This window comes from Phyllopteryx taeniolatus, chromosome 3, assembly GCF_024500385.1.
Source record: "Phyllopteryx taeniolatus isolate TA_2022b chromosome 3, UOR_Ptae_1.2, whole genome shotgun sequence".
NCBI lineage: Eukaryota > Metazoa > Chordata > Actinopteri > Syngnathiformes > Syngnathidae > Phyllopteryx > Phyllopteryx taeniolatus.
The window spans coordinates 32,973,482-32,995,388 of record NC_084504.1 but is presented as its reverse complement, the minus strand read 5'-3'; the positions used below and the strand labels follow the sequence as shown (position 1 = coordinate 32,995,388).

Below are 21,907 nucleotides of genomic sequence, written 5' to 3'. Positions count from 1 at the left end.
TTCTGCTGGGTCATGCAGAATGGACGATCTGGGAACTTGCTGTGCAACACAATAAGGGGCTCGATAGGGAGCTTTGTTGATTTGAATCATTCATTCAAATGTGCCTTTCGAAGCCGAGCTACAAGCTGCTTCTCGTCAAAAGATGATTCAGAACTGTCAATGAACAAAATGAAACTATTGATCAACTCAAACAAGGGGAAAACAAACTTGTATTATTAGTGACAGTGTACAGTAGTACCTTGATAAGGAAGGAGCGCAGCAACAAAAATGCTGAAAAACAACAATGCACCTGCACCCCACAGTATTTTTTCTTGAAACCAATAAGATGTTTTTTTTTCCTTTTTATGTTTTTGTCAATTTTAATCTTTCGAACCATTGGCTCTTTCTTGTGGTCCATGAAAGAATCATTGAATTGTATAATGTTACAGTGGCTTCAACTTTTTTTTTATTTTTTTTTTTTTAAATCTACTACAGTATGTTTAGTCCAATTCAGTTGTATTTAACTTTTGAGTACAGTACATTTTCATTTTATTTTTTAGAAATCTTTTTCACAAATTTAGACCAAACATGTAACGTTACACTTTCATTTGCATTTTTTAATAGTAGTAAAATATTTGTGTTTAAAGAACATTTGTAAAGCACCTTTCATTGAAAATAAAGTCAAAAAGTTCTACAGAGATAAAACCTGAATTCAACAATCAAAGACAATTGCTAAAAGTGTTTTAAAAAGGACCGTGGGGATATTCGAGTTTTCGTCCATTCGGATATCAGCCTTGATGTGTTGCCATGTCAATGGAACCTGCCCACGGACCGACAACTGGATGAGCAGCGGGACCGTTTGTCGAACCAATCACGTTCGTCCTCAATGACGTCAGCATACAAAAACTTGCCGTCCGTTTAGTCGGTCAGAGCAAAACTGTTCGACTGGAGCGATCTGCACACGTGAATTCAGTTATTAATAAGCAACAATGCATTTTATTGACATTTTCCTATGTTTCTTTAGAACGGTTGCTATTTTTAACGCATTCATAATAATTAGCATTAGTGTCAAATTATGAAACTCAATAGCCGAGATACGCACCTCTTGACTTTTTTCAATGAAACATGAAGGAAAAGAGACAAAAGAATTGCATAACAAATAACAATTTAAAACTAATAGCATTTATGAATATTTTCATACAAATAAACCCCAAAGTTATTTTTAAAAAATGCAGATGAAAAATCATGATAGAATAATGCATAATTTTAAAAAAGAAATAAAAAAGAATGCCCCCACGTAAATTAAAAAAATTAAATCTTGGGAACTATAACAACAATATACGCTTGTTGCACGTAACTAACTTTTTTTTAATGAGCAACAATCATCATAATTTATTAAATTCAATTTCATCAATTTATTCTAGTAATTTACAACAACAACGAGCAGGAAGTGGACGACAGTTGTACACATTTGAATATCAACATGAAAACAAATTCATTTATTATTTGTACAAAATTCCTCATCTTCCAAATGTCCAATTGTTCATGCTGAGCTTCCTGTTCACTTGCATTCATAATGCTTCGCTACAATAAAAGCCCCCGACACTCAGAGGGTCACCAGGTCCGGCGCCTCCTCCCTGGCGTTTTCATTTCCCGCACCCTCCTGCTCACCTGTAGGGGGCGACACTAGCATGAAAAAACAAAAATCCCATCACGGCGCACCCCGGCGTCAAGAGCGTACCGGACGGGAGGCGGTGGATCTGGACCAGCGTGGTGTGGCGCACGTCCGTTATTGGGGGGAGGCGCGCAACGGCCTGGAAGATCTGCTCTTCATCAGATTCCACCAGATTCAGAACGTCGCCTCCGCCGCCCTGCAAGGGCCTGCCAAGAAACAACACGGTGACCACAAACAATTTGGTGTGCCTTCAAAAATGAACGCCTCACCTCAAATATGCACCTTCTTTATTCATCTCGGAAATTTCGAGACGAGACTGAGGACATCGGAATAGTTTGTGCTGTTTAAATCTATGTTTTTCTTCAAATAGTTGCCCCTAGCTCCAACGGGCGCCGCGCCCCAAACGACGGCGCTTGCAAATACGAATGAACGCTAACAATGTTGCATTGACCTTTTTTGTCTGTTTTTTGCCGACGACGGCGGCGGACTCACCCGAAAGGTCCTCCTGCAAAACAAACAGCACAAAGAAAAAGCTCAGCAACGCTGCAGGAAGAAAAAAAATAAATACATTCTTTGTATCTTTCTGTGGGGGGGGGGGGGGGGGGGGGGGTTGTCCTCCTAACTCAGTTAGGAGAATTTGAGAAAACATCACCAGCCTTTTGCTAAATGCTTAGCATTCGCGACTAGCGTTAGCAATTGCCATTTTAGGTCAAAAAAATATATATAATCAATACACTGACTACCATTCAGCCCACTCATACATATCTTATCAGTTATATGCACGTTACAAATCTAGTAGTGTCTTAAAAGTCACTTACAGAAGTGCTTCTCTTTTTTTTTTTTGCGTCAACCAATTTTTACGGTCGACTTAGCCCATTTTTCCCCCACACACAGGCCTAGTGCGAAGCTTGAAACCCTTTTTGTGGGTGTGCCAACTCATTTGGGATATTGATGGGGTGTGGCCTAAAAGGTTCCAAAAAAACTTTCCCAGAGCTTTCCGAGGGGTGCACCAACTCATTTGGGATGTCGAAGGGGGTGTGCAGCTTAAAAGGTAGCTTTTTTGGGGGGCTAGGGTGGGTGCACCAACTCCATAGTGATATTGAAGGGGATTTGTGGCTTGAAAAGTGTTTTTGGATGGTGTGCCAACTTAGCCGTGATGATTATGGGGGTGCGTGGTCTTAAAAAGTATCATTTGGGGGGTGTGGCAAGGTATTTCTGGGAGGGTTTGCCCACTTGTCCAAATATCGAACAAGGGGGTCTGACTTAAAAAGCTTTCCTGGGCTTTTTGAGGGTCTGCGCCGATGCATTTACCCAGGCAGACGCGGTGTCTGTTGGCGAACAGCAGCTTGGCCACGACGGCGGCCACGCCCACGATGAGCGCGGCGATGAACACGCCGATGATGGCGCCTGTGTAGTCCGAGGACGCTGCGGAGACAAACGCTGCATCAAGACAAAAAGAGGCGCGGCGGCCGGTCGGTCGGCATTCCTTCCGCCCGGCGGCGGCGACTCACCCCTGACGCTGAGGTACACCTCGGCCTGGCGCAGCGCCAGCGGGTTCTCGCTGCGGCAGAAGTAGGTGCCGCGGTCGTCCTGGGTGACGTTGGTGATGGTCAGACTGTAGGTGGCACCTTCCCGGCTCAGGGCGTACTTGGGGCCGGGCGCCAGCGCCGCCGAGCCCACATCTCGCCACCAGGCGGTGTCGGCCGGTGGCACGGACGTCACCTCGGTGCACACCAGCGTCACGCTGCCGCCCTCCTGCGCCCACGCCAGTGGGGAAACCTCAGGGCGCGGCGCCTCTGCAGGGTGAGCGCATGTGTGCCCTTAGCCATTAGACAGTTGGATTGCTTGTGTTGCGCATCGGTGTCCAGCACCGATACTCTAGGTGGCGCCGTGCCCACTTGCAGCCTTTAAGAACAGGCAAGTTCTCCATAGGAAAAGACGGACATGGAAATTATCTGTTCAAGGTTCAAATGTCACCAATTTCAAATTTTTTCGCAAATAATGGGAAATTGCCTGTTCCTAGGTCAAAGTCACCAATTTAGAAATGTATGGAAATGGTCTGTTCCAGGGTCAAAGCGTCACCAAATTTGAATTTCAAAATAATTGCAAATCATCTGTTTCTGGGTGAAGGTGCGAAAGTTTCAAAGTTGTCTGTAGGAAAATGAGCCCAATCTTGAAATTAATGCAAGTCATCTGTTCCAGGGTCACACTGTGGCCTATTTTCAAAATTGTTCCCATGATGCACATCATCTGCCCCAGGGTCCAACTGTTCCAATGGATTTCATGGAAATGAAAACTGAACTGAAAAACTGTCCGGTTGGTCCACATCCGTGCGACTTACCGAGCGTAAAAGCACAAGTGGGCTCCCGCCCGGCGGCCAGCGCCAAGTGCTGCGCGACACACCGGAGCGTCTGCCCGCCGCCCAGCAGCGAGCGGTTGAGCGCCACCCACAGGACGGACGTCACCCCCGAGGCCAGCACGCGACCTCCCCGGTCCCAGTCGCCGTCCCCGCTCGGGTCCCGCTTCCGCTCCTGGGTCCATCTGAGACCCGGGTCCGGGTAGCATCCGGCCCAGGCGCAGCCCAGGCGCACCTGCGTCGAGTCTTCGGACTGAAGCCACGAGCACTCTGGGTGTCTGGCGGGAACGTCTGCGGCAAAACACAAAACCGAGCACTTTTGACAGGCGGGGACATTTTGTATTTTTTTTTAATAAATTCTCAAATGCAATATTTGTAATTCTTTTACGGTTTCAGGCAGCACATCTGGTTAGCACGTCGGCCTCACAGTTCTGAGGTGGGAGGTTAAAATCCCCGCGTGCGTGGAGTTTGCATGCCCCCCCCGTGCCTGCGTGGTTTTTCTCCGGGCACTCCGCTTTCCTCCCACATCCCAAAAACATGCACGGTAGGTTAAATGAAGACTCTAAATTGCCCGTAGGTGTGAATGTGACTGCGAATGGTTGTTTGTTTATATGTGCCCTGCCATTAGCTGGCGACCAATTCAGGGTGTACCCCGGTTCTAGGCACCAGCACGCCCGCGACCCGTGTGAGGATAAGCGGTACAGAAAATAAATGGATGGGTAGTAGTTTCAACAAATCCAACTTGCCAATGAAATAATTGTTCCCCAAGATGCCACCAGATGGCAGAAAAGCACAGATTTTGTCAAAATGAAGCTCCCCAACTCACATCAACATAGTTCCTTGGCACCAGGATGCCACCAGATAGCAGCAAAGCACTACTTTTGTCTAAATGAAGCCCCTCAAATCACTTCAACATAATTCCTCTGCATATTTGTATACACGAGTATCAAATACTGACAGTAGACGAGCAGCTGAGCGCTGGCGTTGGCGACAGCGTGCGTCACCGTGTTGTCGGCGGCGCAGTTGTAGATGCCCTGCGCCTCGGGGCGCACGTCCTCCATCTGGAAGGCCAGCGAGGGCGCGCCGTCGGCGGAGGCCATCGGCGTCCCGGGGGCGGCGGACGCCACGGCGAAGCTCCACGTGAGCCGTTGTGATGGGTACGAGGCGGCGGCGCAGCGGAAGGACACGCTGGAGCCGCGGTACGTGACTAGCGTCCCGTTGGACAACATCGTGGACGGCGCGATGGAAACCGACACGTTCTGTGGACCGCCTGCAAAATTATTGATTGGAAGAGGATAACATTACAATCATAATCACAGTAATCACTCATCAAAAGTGAAATAAGATGTATTTTTTTTTTATTTTGCTAAAGCTACTGCCCCCTGTGACCCGACCTTGGATAAGCAATAGAAAATGGATTGATGGATGGATTTGATTTGAAAAAAATCTTTAAAAATCAAACCGTTTCTTAAATTGCCAAAGTTTTTACTTTATTATCTACAATAAATTAACCAAATATTTGATTTAAAACTGACCTAATATTGGTTCATTTCTAAGCATTTATTGATTTTCATTTGCATTTATTTGTCTCAGGGAGAAATCAGGTTCCCACACACACATTCAGACTTTTGGTCGTAAATATCGAACACATTCAATATTTAAGATAGTCAGCCCCGACCTGTTTCGGAGTCTAAAATCGTGACAAATCCACTCTTACCACATTTCTGGCCTAAGGATCATTTTCTAGAATCATCTTATAAAGCATAAGATTGTAAGGCGTTTGACATCTGTCGGGAAGGTGCAAAATCGGGACAAAAACAGCTCGATTACGTGTGTCCCAGGCCTCAGGTAATGTTAGTTAAGGTAAAATAAGATATGGCTTACTGGCCACCTGGAGCTTGACACGCGCTTGCCAAGTCATGTTGCCCGGAAGTGTGGCTTGACACCGGTACACGCCCTCGTCTCCTTCCGCCACCGTCCGGAAGTTCAGGCTGCCGTCCCCCAGCACCTGCAGCCGCGGCCCGACGCCGCCGTCGGTCGGCGCCGCCTCGGAGGATCCCGCCTCTCCGCCGTCCTTCCACCAACGCGTGTGGGACGGCGTCACGGAGCCTTCCGAGTAACACGGAAGTAGGACGATGTCGCCGGGCGAGGCCGTGACGACGGTGGACTCCGCCGGCGACTCTGACGTGTCCTCCGACGCCCAAACGGCGACTGTAACAAAACATGGCCGTTTGGAAAGTATTCCATACCTGCTGCTCACATGAGCGGCCCACACTCACCTGTAGCGAACACACACACGGCCACCAACGTCCTCCTCATCATCGCCACACGCTCCTCATGGTTACAACTATTTAAAAAAAAAAAAAAAAAAAACTAGTTGGACCAGTTCACGTACGCCGTCCAACCCAGGTGAGCTCGGAAAACAACAGAGCGGCCATGTTGGCGTCACCACGACCCTCCTCCTCGTTGTTAGAAATCCCGCTGTTTCGAGGCAGGACGCGCCCCACTGCAATACGATTGGCTGCTGCATCCAGGTAGGAAACGTCCAATATGGCTGTCGCAGCCCGCTCAAGGGACGTGCCTACGGGGCGGCCACATTGGTGGGGGCAACTTTCACGTCAAAGGCTATGCATGGATATTGAAAAGAGGTCATAACTTCCTAATTTCGCAACCGATTTTAATGACTTTTACTTTGTCAACTACAAAGTGTGTGCTATAAATACAGGACATTTAAACTTAATTATAAATAAAAATATTAATTGAAAACCCGTTACTCTAAAGTGATGAATCATTTTGTGTCAAATCAAAATGAATTTATACAGCACTTTTGTGTCAAATCAAGACAAACAGCTTGTAAAGTTGACGCACTGGCACAGACATCAAGGCATACATGTGTAATAATTGGGCAGAGTTGGTAAAATATCAAAACACAACTTTTCCTTTGGTTAAACATCAATTTCGAGTTCCCGTTTCGGCTTTGCAGTTGCTCTCAACGCCAGCGGGTGTCGCCTTGGGTGCACATTTGTCGACTCGTCCCGTTCGGCTTCTGCCAGTTCAAACGAAGAAAAGGACTCTTTGATGACTGTAAAACTAAGATTTCGAGGGGACCTGCTAATTACATGAGGGTCTACTCAGGCGTCCTCACAGCGGGGCGGCTTCGAAGAATGCCGTTTCTCGAGCCGTGGGGAGTCACTGGGTCACCTCAGGTTGCGAGGAGCACGTCCGCTACAATAGGAAGAAAAAAAGGAAAACATAATCATCAGATCATAAAGCTGCAGGAATAATCTGGATTGTTCACAATAGCAATGAATTCTGCCAAACAAAATCCTATTTAGCACTTGTCGTAAAAAGCAGTGTTATGGAAAATGGATGCATTGAAAGACTTTTTTTAGTGTACAACAACTATGTACAGAGTCACACTGTAATCCTGTCGGTAATGAAAACAGCAATAAGGCCAACTTGTTGACACCTCTGACTCTTCGGCCTCCGCCGGACAGCGAATCCGCTCGGGTTGGGCCGCACTCGCACTCGCGTCCCCCGTCGGCAATCCACGGAAAAGCATATTGGCCGCGAAAGTTTCATCTGAAACACAGTATGTCATTGTTTTTTCTCTCCTCCCTCCTCTCTCTCGTCTTCTTCCCGGACCACTTCTTACTCTTACTCGGCCTTTGTCTCTCGTATTATCTCTATCCAAGGTAAAACTTCAGCAACCAGTGCCCACTAACCCGCCTTTTATTGATTACTTCACATTATTGAGCCAACGAGTGCGATCAATTTTGAGTTGCTGCGTTGATGTCGAAGCAGCTGCGCTTTAATTGAATTTGACTTCCGCTACCTGTGCTTATCATTACGCAAAACGTGTCTAACTAGGTGAAAAGTGTTGAATGTTCTCCTCAAAGAGTAACCACTTCAATAAGTGGGTTCAGGGCACTGAGAATTTGGTTCGGGCAATAGGGTTTTGGGTTTGAGCAATTGACAAATTGAAACGGTGGCAGGTGTGTGTGGACTTTTTATTTTGTTTGACAGCCATGCTCGGATTTCTTTTAATCCGAAGTTGCTCACCAGTTACTCGGTACTTTCTGACTCTTACTCAAGTAATTCTTTGGAGGACTACTTTTGACTTTTTCTTGAGTCATATTATTCCAAAGTAACAGTCATTTTACTTGAGTACAATCTTGAGGTAATTTACCCACCTCCGGATATATCGTCCATTTTTGGGAAAACAGAAGCCAATTGCGTTTCATTGCATAGTGATGACGTTATGTCAGGCCGGCTAACAAAATGGCGCCCTCGCCTGTCACTGGACACACTTTCTTTTCTATGGCTTAACGTTTAAACTTCAAAGGTGGCAAACGCACTCAAACTTTGTACTTAAGTAACATTAAAGAGACTTGTGTAAAAGTAGACGTAAGTAGTAAGTCAACTCCTGTGCTTGAGTAAATCTTATCGGAATCAGAAGCCCCTTGATTTGGCCAGTTTGTCAAAAACCCACAAGGAATTTGTCTCCGGTAGTTGGAGTCGCTCACATACAACATTAGACTGCCATTTTGACTAAAAATACTTTTGAGACATAAAAAAGATGAAAAGACAGTACGGAGAGTTACTTAGCCTCCAGCAATTTAACGGCAAGAGGGAAGAAGCTGCCGGAATGTCTGCTAGTTTTAGTTTGCATTGTTGGGGAGCGCTTACCCGAGGGAAGGAGCTGGCTAGGTGCTAGCGAGGATTTCTAGGATCCGGCAGTCCCGATTGTCCGTCGCGGTCGGAGTTGGTCCTTTTTTGTGGCAGCGCCAAACCACACTGTGATGGATGAAAACAGACCTGATTTCATCTAATCTATATATTAAGTAGTAATCTAATCTAATCTGATTTTATATACTGTCTATATATATCTGATGTGAGTGGCACGACCGGTTCACGTAACTTACAGTCCACTAGCTTAATGCTAACAAAACTAGCATCGATGTCGCAGTAGTTGTAACCCTTTAAGCAATGCAAAATGATCATTATTATAATTATTATTACAGCACCGAGCAACAGCGGTGGCTATACAGTGCTTTCTGCCTGTACTTTACAGGGACTTTAAACGCGGGGGGCCGCGGCGGCTCTGCTCGTTCATTTGCCGCTCGGAGACAGACGAGCTGTGAATTGTACATGACATCATCACGAGCGCAGACCACATGGGCAGCTCCCTTACACTGCGACTGGTCAAACGCGCACACACAAACAAGCCAACATTTAGGCGTCGCGCGCACACGCACGCACACGCACGCACACGGTCTCCTTCAATCTCATTCACCGAAGGACAAAACGCGAAACGAAGGTTGGTGATTTTCATCATTTCATAAATAATTATGAGACGATAGATTTGATTTCATCTCTGTTGTTAGTTTCTTTCATGTTTGATCAAAGTTCACATTCAAAAATGAACACTTTGTCATATAGAAAGTATTTCCCCCTCTAAATCATCGGCATGATTCAGTAATTATAAATAGCAACACGAAGTATTATGTTTTTGACTTTTCATGGCAACAAATATACGGTCGGTACGGATAGTTTTCAGACGCCCTTCAATGTTTCACTCTTTGTTATATTGCAGCTATTTGTTAAAATCGTTGAAGTTCGTTTTCCCCATCATTCATGTACACACAGGGCCCCATATTGACGCAATTGAGGACATTTTGGCAGATTGATTCAAAAAGACAAACTGAAATATCACAGCGCCATAAGTATTCCGACCCTTTGCTGTGACACTCATATGGAACTCGGGTGCTGTCCATTTCTTCTGATCATCCTTGAGATGGTTCTCCACCTTCATTGGAGGCCAGCTGTGTTTGATGATACTGATTGGACCCGATTAGGAAAGCCACACCCCTGTCTATAGAAGACCTTGCAGCTCACAGTGCATGTCAGAGCAAATGAGAATCATGAGGTCAAAGGAAGTGCCTGAAGAGCTCAGAGACAGAATTGTGGCAAGGCACAGATCTGGCCAAGGTTCCAAAAAACTTTCTGCTGCACTTAAGGTTCCGAAGAGCACAGTGGCCTCCATAATCCTGAAATGGAAGACGTTTGGGGCGACCGGAACAGCTGCACGGACAGGACCCCCGGTTGCAATCGAGTGAAAAGATGTATGCGGCCAAGTACAGGGGTATCCGGGACAAAAACCTTCTCCAGACCTCAGGACCTCAGACTGGGCCAAAGGTTCACCTTCCAACAAGACAATGACCCGAAGCACACAGCTAAAATAACAAAGGAGTGGCTTCAGAACAACTCCGTGACTGTTCTTGAATGGTCCATCCATAGCCCTGACTTCAACCCAACTGAGCATCTCTGGAGAGACCTGAAAATGGCCGTCCACCAACGTTCACCATCCGACCTGACAGAACTAGAGAGGATCTGCAAGGAGGAATGGCAGAGGATCCCCAAATCCAGGTGGGAAAAACTTCATTCCCTCATTCCCAAAAAGACTCATGGCTGGATTAGCTCAAAAGGGGGCTATGACTAAATACTGAGGAAAGGGTCTGAATACTTCTGGCTGTGTCATATTTCAGTTTCAAAATGAAAAATGTCAACAATTCTGTTTTTTTTCTGTCAATATGGGGTGCTGTGTGTACATTAATGAAGGAAAAAAATGAACTTAAATGATTTTAGCAAATGGCTGCAATATAACACAGAGTGAAAAAATGATGGGGGTCGGAATACTTTCCGTACCCACTGTATAATATATATATATAGAGAGAGAGAGATTATGTATCACAATGATGGCATACTGTATGTACTGCAGAGTATGCAACGCAAACGGTATGTAACATAAATGTCAGCGTATAAATGTGGGAATTGCTTGCGTGTGTTTAGATGAGCGTGGCTCTGATCGTCGACCGGCAGCTCATCCAAAACTTCTGGGAGACGCGAATCGACCGGCACGAGCGCAACGCCGCCTGCGAGGAGCGCAGGCGCAACGGCAGCGCGCTGCACAAGTGAGACGCTCCTAAACGCCTCCTAAATGCTTCACCTAAATTCCATACCCAAACACCGTATATCTCAATAAATGTAATAAATGTAAATATTCTCATTTATTGAAATGACATAGCTAAATCAATTGTGCAATAGAAGCCTGACTCTAAATGTGATTTATTTGCTGGAAAACGCAAGCGGGACGTGAAGGGAGAATGGTTTATTAAGAAGTTGCTTCCAGGTAGTAATTCCAATGGGTTAGGGTGAGGAGTTGTCTCCAGAGTCGGCCTGTGTACCGCGGATAAGTGCGAATACTCTGGCGCGGGATCCCTGGGTCGGCAGCTTTAAATACAGGCACTGATGAGTGCTGATTGGGAACAGGTGCGCAGGCGAGGGGATGGTCATTGCTGCGGAGAGAGAGAGAGAGAGAGAGCGGGCAGGGCGGGGCGGGGCGCAAAGTGCCACCCAAGTTCCAAAACAGCAACTGCAGGGCACATATCATGACAAATAATAATAATAACAAATGACGGCACGCTTCCGAGGACCGGGGTTCAAATCCCGGCCCCGCCTGTGTGGACTTTGCATGTTCTCCCCGTGGCTGCGTGGCTTTTCTCCGGGCATTCCGGTTTCCTCCCACATCCCAAAAACATGCACGGTAGGTTGATTGAAGTCTCTAAATCGCCCGTAGGTGTCAACGTGAGTGCCAATGGTTGTTTGTTTCTACGTGCCCTGCGATTGGCTGGCGACCGGTTCAGGGTGTACCCCGCCTCTCGCCCGAAGATTGCAGGGATAGGCTCCAGCACGAGGAGAAGCGAAACGGAAGGTGAATGAATAATACGACAGCGTTTGACTTCTGTAGCACTTTTCTAGGCACGCCACAGTCACAGCCGCTACTCGTGTCGCCACAGCTGCCCTGCAGGGGGCAGTCTGACAGATATGGGGAAAAGACAATTTCAATATGTGACGCAGGCAGAAGTCAAATGGGAGGCGGAGCTGCCATGAGAACAGTTTGTATACGAGACACATAAGGTACAGACGATGCACAGGCGCCGATAATTGAGATGTATAATATATATTTCGAATATGAGACGGATCACAACTCATTACGCGTGACACAAACAAGTCGAATATAAGAATCGAGCATCAAAGAACAAAAAGATCCTCACAAGGCATGTCCTTATTTATTGACGTTTAGCGTAAGTCGTCATTTAGCGACATCTAGTGCTTGTCTTCTGCAACGTTTAGCACGTTGTCATTTAATGACATCTAGTACATATGCTCATTCAGTGACGTTAGCATTTAGCGTAACACAAGTGTTAGCCCTCCTCAGAGGTGGGTAGTAGCGCGCTACATTTACTCAAGTAACATTTTCCATAAACTGTACTTGTCAGAGTACTTTAAATGCATCATACTTTTTACTTTTACTTGAGTATTTATGTGAAGAAGGATCGATACTTTTACTCCGTTACAATGATAGACATGCAGTTCGCTACTTTTATTTATTCATTCTTGCGTGTGCGCGTCTATTTTTAGACTCCATCTTCGACTTCCCCATAGGGCGCCCGTTGCGCCAATCAAACGGGATCACCAATGTCATTTGACTACAAGTCACCAAACGGACGACACAAGGCAGTCACATGACCGCGCACATAGCCTTTGCGAGCCAATTAAAATGACTCTTTTTTGTGGGGCGGGGGGGTAAATCAGCCACTGTTTATTTTACAGACTCCAAAAAAAAAAAATGTTCATATTCTGATTTCAAAACATAAATAAATCAGAAGTTACTCAAGTTACACTTTACGTGAGTAGTTTATTCATTGAGTACTTTCTTACTCAAGAAAATATTTGGATGACTACTTTTTACTTTTACTTGAGTCATATTATTCTAAAGTAAGAGTACTCTTGCTTGAGTACATTATTTGGCTACTCAACCCACCTCTGGCCCTCCTGTGCCTTCCTGTCCTGCGCTCACCTCGCCGTCCATCACTGCTAATCCCGCCGCCGCTATCGCTGACCTCGTGCGCTAATCCCCCTCCTCATTCCACGGCTCTCGAGTAGCGCTACGCTAATAGGCTGGAAAACACGCCGCTGCCGGCCAGCATACCAAATCGTAATCGCAAACTGATGAGTGACGAGAGGTCGCCACGCGCTAACGTTGGCTGCTGGCTTTCCTCAGCGACAGGGGCGTCACTAGGCCTATTTTAGGGGGTCTGAAGCCCCTTAAAAACTTCTGAATCCCCCCCCTCCAAATATATGTTATTACATGTTAATGCTAAAGTTTTCTTGTCTTAGTCGCCCTAAAACTGATCTTCAGCCCCCTAAAACAAATTGGGGTTACCACAACAATGCCCCCCCCAAAAAATCTTAGGGAGAGAAAAAGTGTTCGCACAACCCCATCCCCCTCCCCAAAAATGTTTTGGGGGGGCTGAGCCACCCCAATGGTCCAAACCAAGCGACACCCCTGCTCAGCTATGTAGCAATTTGTTAATGGCGTCAATTAATGATGTGATAAATGTGCTGCCACTCAAGAGGAAATATCGCATCCACACGTCAAACGTACAGTAAATCGATTTTATCAGCCTGATCGGTATCGGCCGATAATTAGCATTTTATGATGATCGGCTGATCGGCTTTAATGTCATAATTCGCCGATCGGATCAATGACGTCCACAAAAGACATTCAGTCCGCGTCGCCATCGTGCACAGTATATTTGAATGCAAAAGCTAGTTTATTTTTAGCCTTGTCGCGTCTTTTGACGTAGTACTGTAAATATCTGATGGCCAATAAAGTTATTAAAAAAAAAAAAAAAACATGTTGGCGGTGTGGGACAGACAACACGTCTGAGACAGACCACACGTAATGCCCGGATCGGACTACAAGATAAATGTGCTCTTTCACGATTGCACTATGTCAGACTGCTGCAATAAAATCTTGTATTCCGATACCACCGCATCCCGTTTTTTACGATCATTGGGCTTTATCTTGCCAACTCAAATGCGACCGGATACGCTCGTTACCGTGGCGCCGTTCTGTCAAATCACGCTCTAAAATTTCAGTGTGGGTGAAGTCATTTAATTCAAAATACAGTAATTTAATGACAGTAAGTTAGCAGCCATTATTTCTGTCACGTTGTAATGTTGGTTTGACCTGACCGATTAGAATAGACCATCTGACTAGAGCAGTGATTTCCAACCTTTATGGAGCCAAGGAATATATTTTACAATTGAGAAATCTCACGGCACACCAACAAACAGAAATGTCACAAAAAGTGGATACATTAATAATTGTATGTACTTCCTGCCATCTAATAGAAGACCATTCATTTGTTCTGTTTGTCACTATGCCTCACTGGCATAAATAGAGGAACAAAGATACATTATTTATTGAAAATAACATTTTTGGAGCAATTAAGTACACAAGTATATACAGTAAATGAACAGGTCATTCAAATAGACGCATTCCTCCATTTTGTGATCGGATCGTATATCGGTTACTGTTTTTTTTTTTTTTTTTTAAACTCGTTGATCGGCCCCAAAAATCCTGCTCGTGGAAAGCCTATAAATCACATGACATTGCCTGGCGACCAGTGCAGGGCGTGATGAGGGAAAACCTTGCAGCCGTCAAACATCGTGACTGGAAGGAGGGCAACGGCCTGCGTGGGGATGTTCGTCATCGCCTTGTGAACATTTCAAGCGTCCGCTCGATTGTGCTCTGCGAGTGGCCACCGACAGGCAAAGGGAACAATCCGGGACACTGGAAACAAAGCCGGGCGACCGACAGCTGCGCATTCCGAACACGGATGCTGACGAGCGGTCTCTAAGTGGGATTAACCTCACGCGGCATGAATGTCCCACGACGCCCGAACGCATCGCGGCCGCCTGGCAACCACATCTGAAGACCATGTCTCGATTGACCTTTCCATGGCAACTGAGCGCGCTTGCACCTGCAGGGGGCGCTAACCTATTGAGTCGAAGATTGCGACAGTTTTTCTTGATTGTGTTCCATGTCACACGCGTTTCATGTCACACGTCATGCGTGTCTACGTCGACACGCTCCATGTTACGTGTCTATGTGAAAACGTCCGAACTCGTGCTTCTCAAACTTTTGACAATGAGGATCACCTCAAGAAATATCTCCGAGGACCACAAGTGTGTACTTCAAAAATGAGGCTGAGGTTTGATTCCTAAAAGGTATTTTTAGTATAGTAAACCGGCGCAACATTATGCACAGTTGGAACATTAACATTGCGCTTAAATATCGGAAAAACCGTTTTAAAGCATCTGCACTGAAAAGTAACTTGCCGGTGTTGGCTCCGGCCGGCCAACACTCCACAGCCTCGTTCCACGTGCAGCGTGTAGATTGACACAACAGACACACTTCAGGGAACGCTAACGGCTTATGTTCGCTAGTTCGCGAACTAACAAGCTAGCGACGTTGTTTAAAATGTCAGCACCTCGCTCCGAGTCGTTGTGTGTGTTCGTCCCCACGTAACACACACACGGGAGACTAACTAATTGATTATCAAATGAATTGACAACTGCTTTGATAATCAATTCAGTTCCGAGCTATTGCTTAAAATTGTCCAAATCCCCTTATTTCAGTCTGTCGCCAGTAAATATTCTCCGATTTCTGTCGTCCTCCTTGTTTGTGTGCCATCCAAACAAGACATTTGCAAACGTCTGCTTTTAACATTTTTGTCGATTTTCTGACATCCATGTCAAGTTCGTTCAATGTCTTGCGTGTTCCAGCAGTACAGCAGAAAGTCCGAATGCGATTGGATGATTTTTGTGTTTGGGAACAGAACAGCAAGTGTTGCTGTTGGTCACCGTGGTGACAATGACTTGATGTTGACTTCCTGTTCCCGTTCCTCTTCCCGTCCGTCTGTGTCAGGCTCCGCGAGGAGTGGCTGGTCCGTCTGGAGACGAGGAATAATCATCTGGAGAGCCTGAAGGACAACTACTGCTTGGAAAAAGATGAAATTAGAGCCCGCTGGCTTGCGCGACGTCCGTCTGGGCCTCAAACCAACTCAGAATAAATGTCGTTCTTGTAAAATGTTGCTCAATTCAACGCATCTTTTCCTCATCGATGAGTGTGAAGACTGAAGGATGAAATCATCAAGTCAACACCTTCTTTCTTTAATTTGTAACAAAGACGAATGCTAATGACTATCAATATATATATATATTTTTGAATTAAAAACATTTTGAGTGGGCCGACTTGAGTGCAGTACCACTGTATGCCACAACATGGCAGGCAGCACTGAGCTCTTTTGGTAGAGAAGCAGCATAATTAAAAGCAAGAAAGAGATGCAGCGAAGGTCCCCAACTGAGAGTTTGCAAATAAAAGCAGACTTCCTGCCTTGTGTCCTTCCACATTGAAAGTGCAGTTTCATCAGTAGAGGCTGTGCATGGGCAGGATGCTCGTGTTTCTGCTCTTTTCCAGCAGTTTCTCTCTGACGGCGGGCGCGAGAACCCGGTGCCAGAGGTAACGCGGGTTCTCCACGGGCGGCGGCCCCCGAGCGGGCGGCGCCGGCAGCCTGGCGCCGTCCTCGTCGCGCTCCGCGCGGTCGGGCTGCAGGGCCACGAGCGTGTTGAAGCACACGCCGTCCGTCTTTCCCTGTTGCCGTCCGTCGTGCTGCAGGCTGAACACGCCCAGCGTGTTGACGTTGTGCTCGTAGTACGCCGACGGCATGGCGTCCTGCACCACCGTGTTGGCCGCCCACGTGACAGCGTGAGTTTTCAGAGCCGCCGCCGTCGGGAGGTGGGGCCTGGGGGCTGAGGGACACCACAGGAAGTCAGGACGGGGACGAGTAGCCAACAAGGCAGCAAATTCTGGTGCCATGTTCTAATGGACAATTACAATCAAAAGTCATGGGCAGGCTACCTTTGACCAGCAGGATCCAGACGTTCTGCTCTGCGCTGAAGATCAGCACCAGCCTCTGGACCACGTGGCGGCAGCTCACGTCCAGCGGCAGTGTGACAGGATGCCAGGCGTCTCGACGGTACCTGAATGCAGCGCGGGGCGGACACTCTGAGACAAGTCCAGGACCACTCTGATTCAGAGAGTAGTCCAAGATCAGTCTGACTCAGAGACATGTCCGAGGCCACTCTGACTCCAGAGAAGAATCCAAAACCGCTCTGACTCAGAAGAATCCAAGACCAATCTGACTCAGAGATGAGTCAGAGACCACTCTGACTCAGATCGAGTCCAATACCACTCTGACTTCGAACCACTATTACACATAGAGGAGTCCAAGAACACTCTCACGTCACCTTCAAACACAAGCCCAACGTGGTCTTACTTAAGCCCGAAGTCGATGAGCCGCAGGATATCCCGGGCCCTCAGAGGGAGGGGGGCGCGCCGGTCCCACCAGGCGGCCTGGAGAGACTCCTGATCTGCCGACGTCAAAGTCTTGACGCTCCCGCCTGGACACGCAGTTAACACGTGAGCGACCCAATATACTGCGGTTATTGTACGCCGACTCCGATGGAACAAGCATGTGCGATCGCACACCTGTGATCTTGGCCAGGAAGATGAAGCGGATCCACTGAGGTCCCTGCTCCTGGATCAGCAGCAACGTGATTGGTTGGCACTCAAAGCCCGCCTCCTCCTTCACCTGTACGTAGACAAACCCCCCAAAATAGGCTCAGCAGCGCACTCTGACATGTTTAGAAAATGTTACCCCTGAGGCCAGTTTGATTTAGCAGCAGAAAATGTGGTCGTCGTGTCTATCACGAGTAGACCCACACAAAAGTCTCAGGAAGTCAGGCCCAAAAAGACACAGTAGGGCCGCTGTTTTGGCTTAAAGTGGACATTTTAGGCGTCATTTCCACGGAATTTTTTGAGAAAAGCCAGTTTGACATTAGGTAGGCATGTCGATCATGAACAGACCCCCAAAAAAGGGTCTGGAACCCAAACTCAAAAATACATGGAACGTTTGTCATTTTGGTTTGAAAACGGCCATTTTAGCCTGAAGAGATTCTTAAGGAGTTCGTCCTTTTCATCATTTCTTTTTATTTTGATGACAAGCTTTCCACTCACCTCCCTCAGCAGCGCCTCCTGCAGGCTCTCGCCCACCTCCACCTTCCCCGCCGGCAGATACCACTTCTTGTAACAGTCCTGCTTGGCCTCCTGGACCATCAGAACCTCCTCCTGACACACGTGCACACACACAAGCATCTAGGTTACCACGGCGACGGTCTTGATTGACAGAATCCATTTGGATGTATTTTTGCGGCGTGCGTCACCTTGTCGTTGAAGATGACGGCGCACACGATGTACGTGACGTTGTTCCTCAGCGACGCCGGCTTGCTCTGCTCTAGGCCAACGTCGCACGCCGTCACCTCGCAGCCGAGGCCGCCCAGCAGATGCTCCACCTGCGCCTCCACCTGCTCCAGCGCCATCACCTCCATGTGACCGAATCACTGGCCTCTCATTGGATGACCTCAGTCCAGCGCCCCTTGTGGAGACAACCAGATTTCGTGCCACATGTCCCAGGTTCATTTGAGTGCAAATCTTTATGTAAGAAGTTTATTTCAACAATATAGTAGTAATAATGATCCTTTTTAAAATGGTGTTACTTTTGTATTACAACTGTATTTAGAATTAATTACTCAAATAAAAATACAACTGACTTTTTACAGATAGTATTATTTACAATTAACTAATTATTCAAAAAAATCCATATAAATTTTTAATTTACATGTAAGATTGTTTAGTTTACACATTTTAAAAATTGTATTCACAATAAATAGTAAAACATATAAAAAGTTAAACGTGTGTAACTTTTTTACATTTTTGTATTATTTACAATAAAAACAATCATTTAAAAGCAACACGTTTATTTTAATGCTTTTAAATTTTTATTTACAATGAATCAATTAACTAGTCATTTAAAAAATATAAATACATAATATATAACTTTAAACACCTGTATACAAGTCATTTTAATAAAATTATAATTATCCTTCTAAAAACTTTCATATTCATGATTTTAATTATTATTTTACCGAAAAAACTATTTTAAAATATAAATACAAAATGTCGAATTGTCATCATTTATTTGATTATTATTTTGTATTTGTTTATTTGATTAATTTAAAATAAAATAACCATTTATACATTTATATTTTATTATTTACATGAACATTTTAATTCTTTATTATTGACAACCAATTATAGGGAAACAAAATGTCGAAATTACAACAAAAGGTAAAGTAAACGCCCGGTGGACAGGATTAAAGTACGGAAAAACACAAATTGTTGCATCACTGAACCGAATCCAAATTGAATTCTAGTGTGAACGCTTGTTATCTAATAAACAATAACACACTCTAAACAGAAATGTTTACTACGTGACTTTTTTTCAAGTATCATCAATTTCCTTCTTCCTAGCAGCATGTAAATCAATTGAAAGATATGAATATGACAATTAGATAACTCACTAATCGTAAAGAGGACACTTGCTAAGCATGGTGTTCTCAATATTGATACAACAAGCACAAGTTCATCTAAACCATAAACTGACTTACTCGAATATCATCAGTCATGTCATGTACTTAAAGTCTGTTAAGACTCGATACTTACAATATTTTTTAAAAAGGAAGCGAAATGCTCAATCCAACCTGATAATCTGCTTGAAATGAACTCTGCTATGTTTTGACATTTGAGACGCCGATGCTAACCGGACGTACACAGACTTTCACCTTGGACTTTTTCAAAAATAAAAGCTCACGTGTACTCATGTTAGAGATTCCAAGACAAATATTTGTAAAACTGTGAAGAAAATACAAATAATAGGTTATTATATCACTCTATACTGCGCTCGTTTGTCTTATAAGTCAGTATTAGAGATTCAAAGCAAAAATAATTGTATTTTGAAATAATGAATCGGAATGGTCTACTCTGTCGTAACCCGCTAGGGAAGGCTAAGCTAAGCGCGCTAACGACGTGAAGGTTGTCTGTCCTTTCGACGCCAACCGAATGACGTAAACCTGCTGGCTGAAAGTCAAACAGTGAGTTTAATTAATTCTAATGACGTCTTGTTTGTGCGTTAATTAGTTCATGGGTGGTTTATTGCGGCGTTTTGTGTTTTTGTGTGTGTGAAACTTCGTAAACATGAACGAGCCATCGTTTACCTTCAACGTTTTCTTGTGATCCGCCGATTCGTCACACGTTCATGTTCGCGTACTGTTATATACACACATATTGATATTTTCACTCATTGTGACAATATAGCACATTATGTGACACATAATGCATACTTACTGTATAATGTTTGTTGTCTTGTAAACACGACTAAGTCATTGTTTATATCCAACGTTTTCTCCTCGACATCTGCTGATTCGTCACAATATTTCGTGACTTGTGCGGCACATTTTGAGTTTTGTCCCTGCCTTTTGTGCGTTTTTAAAACAAATGTTTATTCCAGACGATGCGTTTTTGAATGCATATTCATGATCAATGTAATTAATGGGAAAGTAGTGCATGTTTATGGATTTTTAATACGCACAATACTTGATTTCTCATCGTGCATTGTTCTTGTTTGGGAATGTTGTCATCAGTCTTAACAAAAAGATTGTAGATCGTTTAATTCTTGAACAGGCTGCAGGTTTACATAGCAGGGTCTGTTACCACGGTTACCCAGTTAGCGTCCTCCCTGTCGTCTGTTGCGTTGTCATCTGAAATTGTGTTTTGTGCTTCCTGTGTCTCGGCCAATCAGAGCTCACCTGGATCAACAGAGAAAGGTGTCGCTGCGCATTCAAAGTCCAAACTTCATGAGGACTTTGGAGACGTTTCGTCTCACAGCGCCACCTCGTGGGCATTTTCTGAGGTGCGGGTCCTACGGGAACGTGTGTTTCGATTCCGCCGTCTTCTTCCGCCCGCCGTTTTAGGGCGACGTCACGGATGGCGCGGCACAGCAAGCTGCAGAAGCAGATCTTGGCTCTGTACCGACAGTTCCTGCGGGCCGGTCGGGACAAGCCGGGCTTCCTGCCCCGCATCCGAGACGAGTTCCGCGAGAACGCCGGCGGCATCAAGAAGACGGACGTGATGCACATCGAGTATTTGTACCGGCGAGCTCAGCGGCAGCTCGAGCAGCTCAAGGACGTCAACACCAAACAGTTGGGAACCTTCGCCAAAAACCGAGAGCGCAGCTGACCCCTGGCCAATACAAACGCTGACGGACTGACTGTCAATCACGTCTCGGTTCGCGCTGTTAACGTTTCATATAATGATGGCACATGACTGTAAAAGACTCATTTGAGTTGTGTTAATCTTTTTTTGTTTAAATACATCAACATGTCAACACGCGTCTACGTGTTTGATACAAAGAGATAAAACACGCGGTAAACATTTAACCACAACATGGAAACACGTGGGTCATTTTCATATTATTTGATCAGTAACGGTAAAGACAAAAATTCTGGTATAACGTGTATGAGCTGCATGTAATCTTCTTTTCCTTGTCCGTTAAAGCTATAATCCACAACAGTTTTTGTTTTGTTTCCAAAGTCATTTTCACCCAAGCCGCTATAAAGGAGATGACACAGTGCTGATGAAGACATTCAGCTCCTCTAACATCGTGCTGTATTTGTCAGTATCTTTATATATATATATATATATATATATATTTAGTGTTTTCCTTATTAATTTCCTGCGCTGGCCCGTTTGGTGGGGCACCGTAAATGACACATCCTTCAAAAATTACACGTCTTTCAAAACTTATAGGCATCAGAAATTCACTCTGATGCAGTGCAGTGCTCCATTTAGTATGGATTTACGAACGAGCGTGTTGGCCATTGGCAGGTATACGTCAGTGCGTCCGCCATATTGAATGTGTCAGTTCTGCCTGTAAACAAACATCTCGAACTGCCTGACGCTCCGGAAGTAACCAACGGCAACACTCCCAAGCGCGCCCTGATTTCCCGAACGTTCCGGAGTGTAG

The 21,907-nt window shown here is 45.5% G+C and overlaps 4 protein-coding genes across 7 annotated transcripts; 2 read left to right on the top strand and 2 right to left on the bottom strand.

The window, feature by feature from the left end:
• Positions 1–1,145: 1,145 nt before the first annotated feature.
• On the bottom strand, positions 1,146–6,430 carry vsig10 (V-set and immunoglobulin domain containing 10). 2 transcript variants are annotated; one of them, XM_061768878.1, is made up of 9 exons: positions 6,290–6,430; positions 5,895–6,221; positions 4,969–5,280; positions 3,996–4,301; positions 3,166–3,450; positions 2,966–3,079; positions 2,147–2,159; positions 1,721–1,860; positions 1,146–1,650 (listed from the first exon to the last, which is right to left on the bottom strand). In XM_061768878.1, exons 1-9 carry the CDS (start codon positions 6,330–6,332, stop codon positions 1,586–1,588), a joined length of 1,605 nt encoding a protein of 534 aa, XP_061624862.1. In that variant the 5' UTR covers positions 6,333–6,430; the 3' UTR covers positions 1,146–1,585. The 2 variants fall into 2 exon arrangements, with proteins under 2 accessions (XP_061624862.1, XP_061624864.1); XM_061768880.1 differs by lacking the exon at positions 4,969–5,280.
• LOC133475692 (protein FAM240B) lies at positions 6,415–15,999 on the top strand. Of its 2 annotated transcripts, none has more exons than XM_061768929.1 (3): positions 6,415–6,544; positions 10,863–10,984; positions 15,853–15,999. In XM_061768929.1, the coding sequence occupies exons 2-3, from the start codon at positions 10,863–10,865 to the stop codon at positions 15,995–15,997; spliced, it is 267 nt and encodes an 88-aa protein (XP_061624913.1). In that variant the 5' UTR covers positions 6,415–6,544; the 3' UTR covers positions 15,998–15,999. The 2 variants fall into 2 exon arrangements, with proteins under 2 accessions (XP_061624913.1, XP_061624912.1); XM_061768928.1 differs by lacking the exon at positions 6,415–6,544 and adding an exon at positions 8,942–9,330.
• Positions 16,000–16,081: 82 nt separating this feature from the next.
• nudt18 (nudix (nucleoside diphosphate linked moiety X)-type motif 18) lies at positions 16,082–20,374 on the bottom strand. 2 transcript variants are annotated; one of them, XM_061768916.1, is made up of 8 exons: positions 20,230–20,374; positions 20,100–20,151; positions 18,210–18,421; positions 18,004–18,114; positions 17,476–17,578; positions 17,264–17,387; positions 16,846–16,967; positions 16,082–16,736 (listed from the first exon to the last, which is right to left on the bottom strand). In XM_061768916.1, the coding sequence occupies exons 3-8, from the start codon at positions 18,372–18,374 to the stop codon at positions 16,354–16,356; spliced, it is 1,008 nt and encodes a 335-aa protein (XP_061624900.1). In that variant the 5' UTR covers positions 18,375–18,421; positions 20,100–20,151; positions 20,230–20,374; the 3' UTR covers positions 16,082–16,353. The 2 variants fall into 2 exon arrangements, with proteins under 2 accessions (XP_061624900.1, XP_061624899.1); XM_061768915.1 differs by lacking the exons at positions 20,100–20,151; positions 20,230–20,374 and adding an exon at positions 19,549–19,713.
• Positions 19,861–21,453, top strand: sdhaf1 (succinate dehydrogenase complex assembly factor 1). Its single transcript, XM_061768930.1, has 2 exons — positions 19,861–19,976; positions 20,684–21,453. Exon 2 carries the CDS (start codon positions 20,869–20,871, stop codon positions 21,118–21,120), a length of 252 nt encoding a protein of 83 aa, XP_061624914.1. The 5' UTR covers positions 19,861–19,976; positions 20,684–20,868; the 3' UTR covers positions 21,121–21,453.
• The last annotated feature ends 454 nt before the right edge of the window (positions 21,454–21,907 follow it).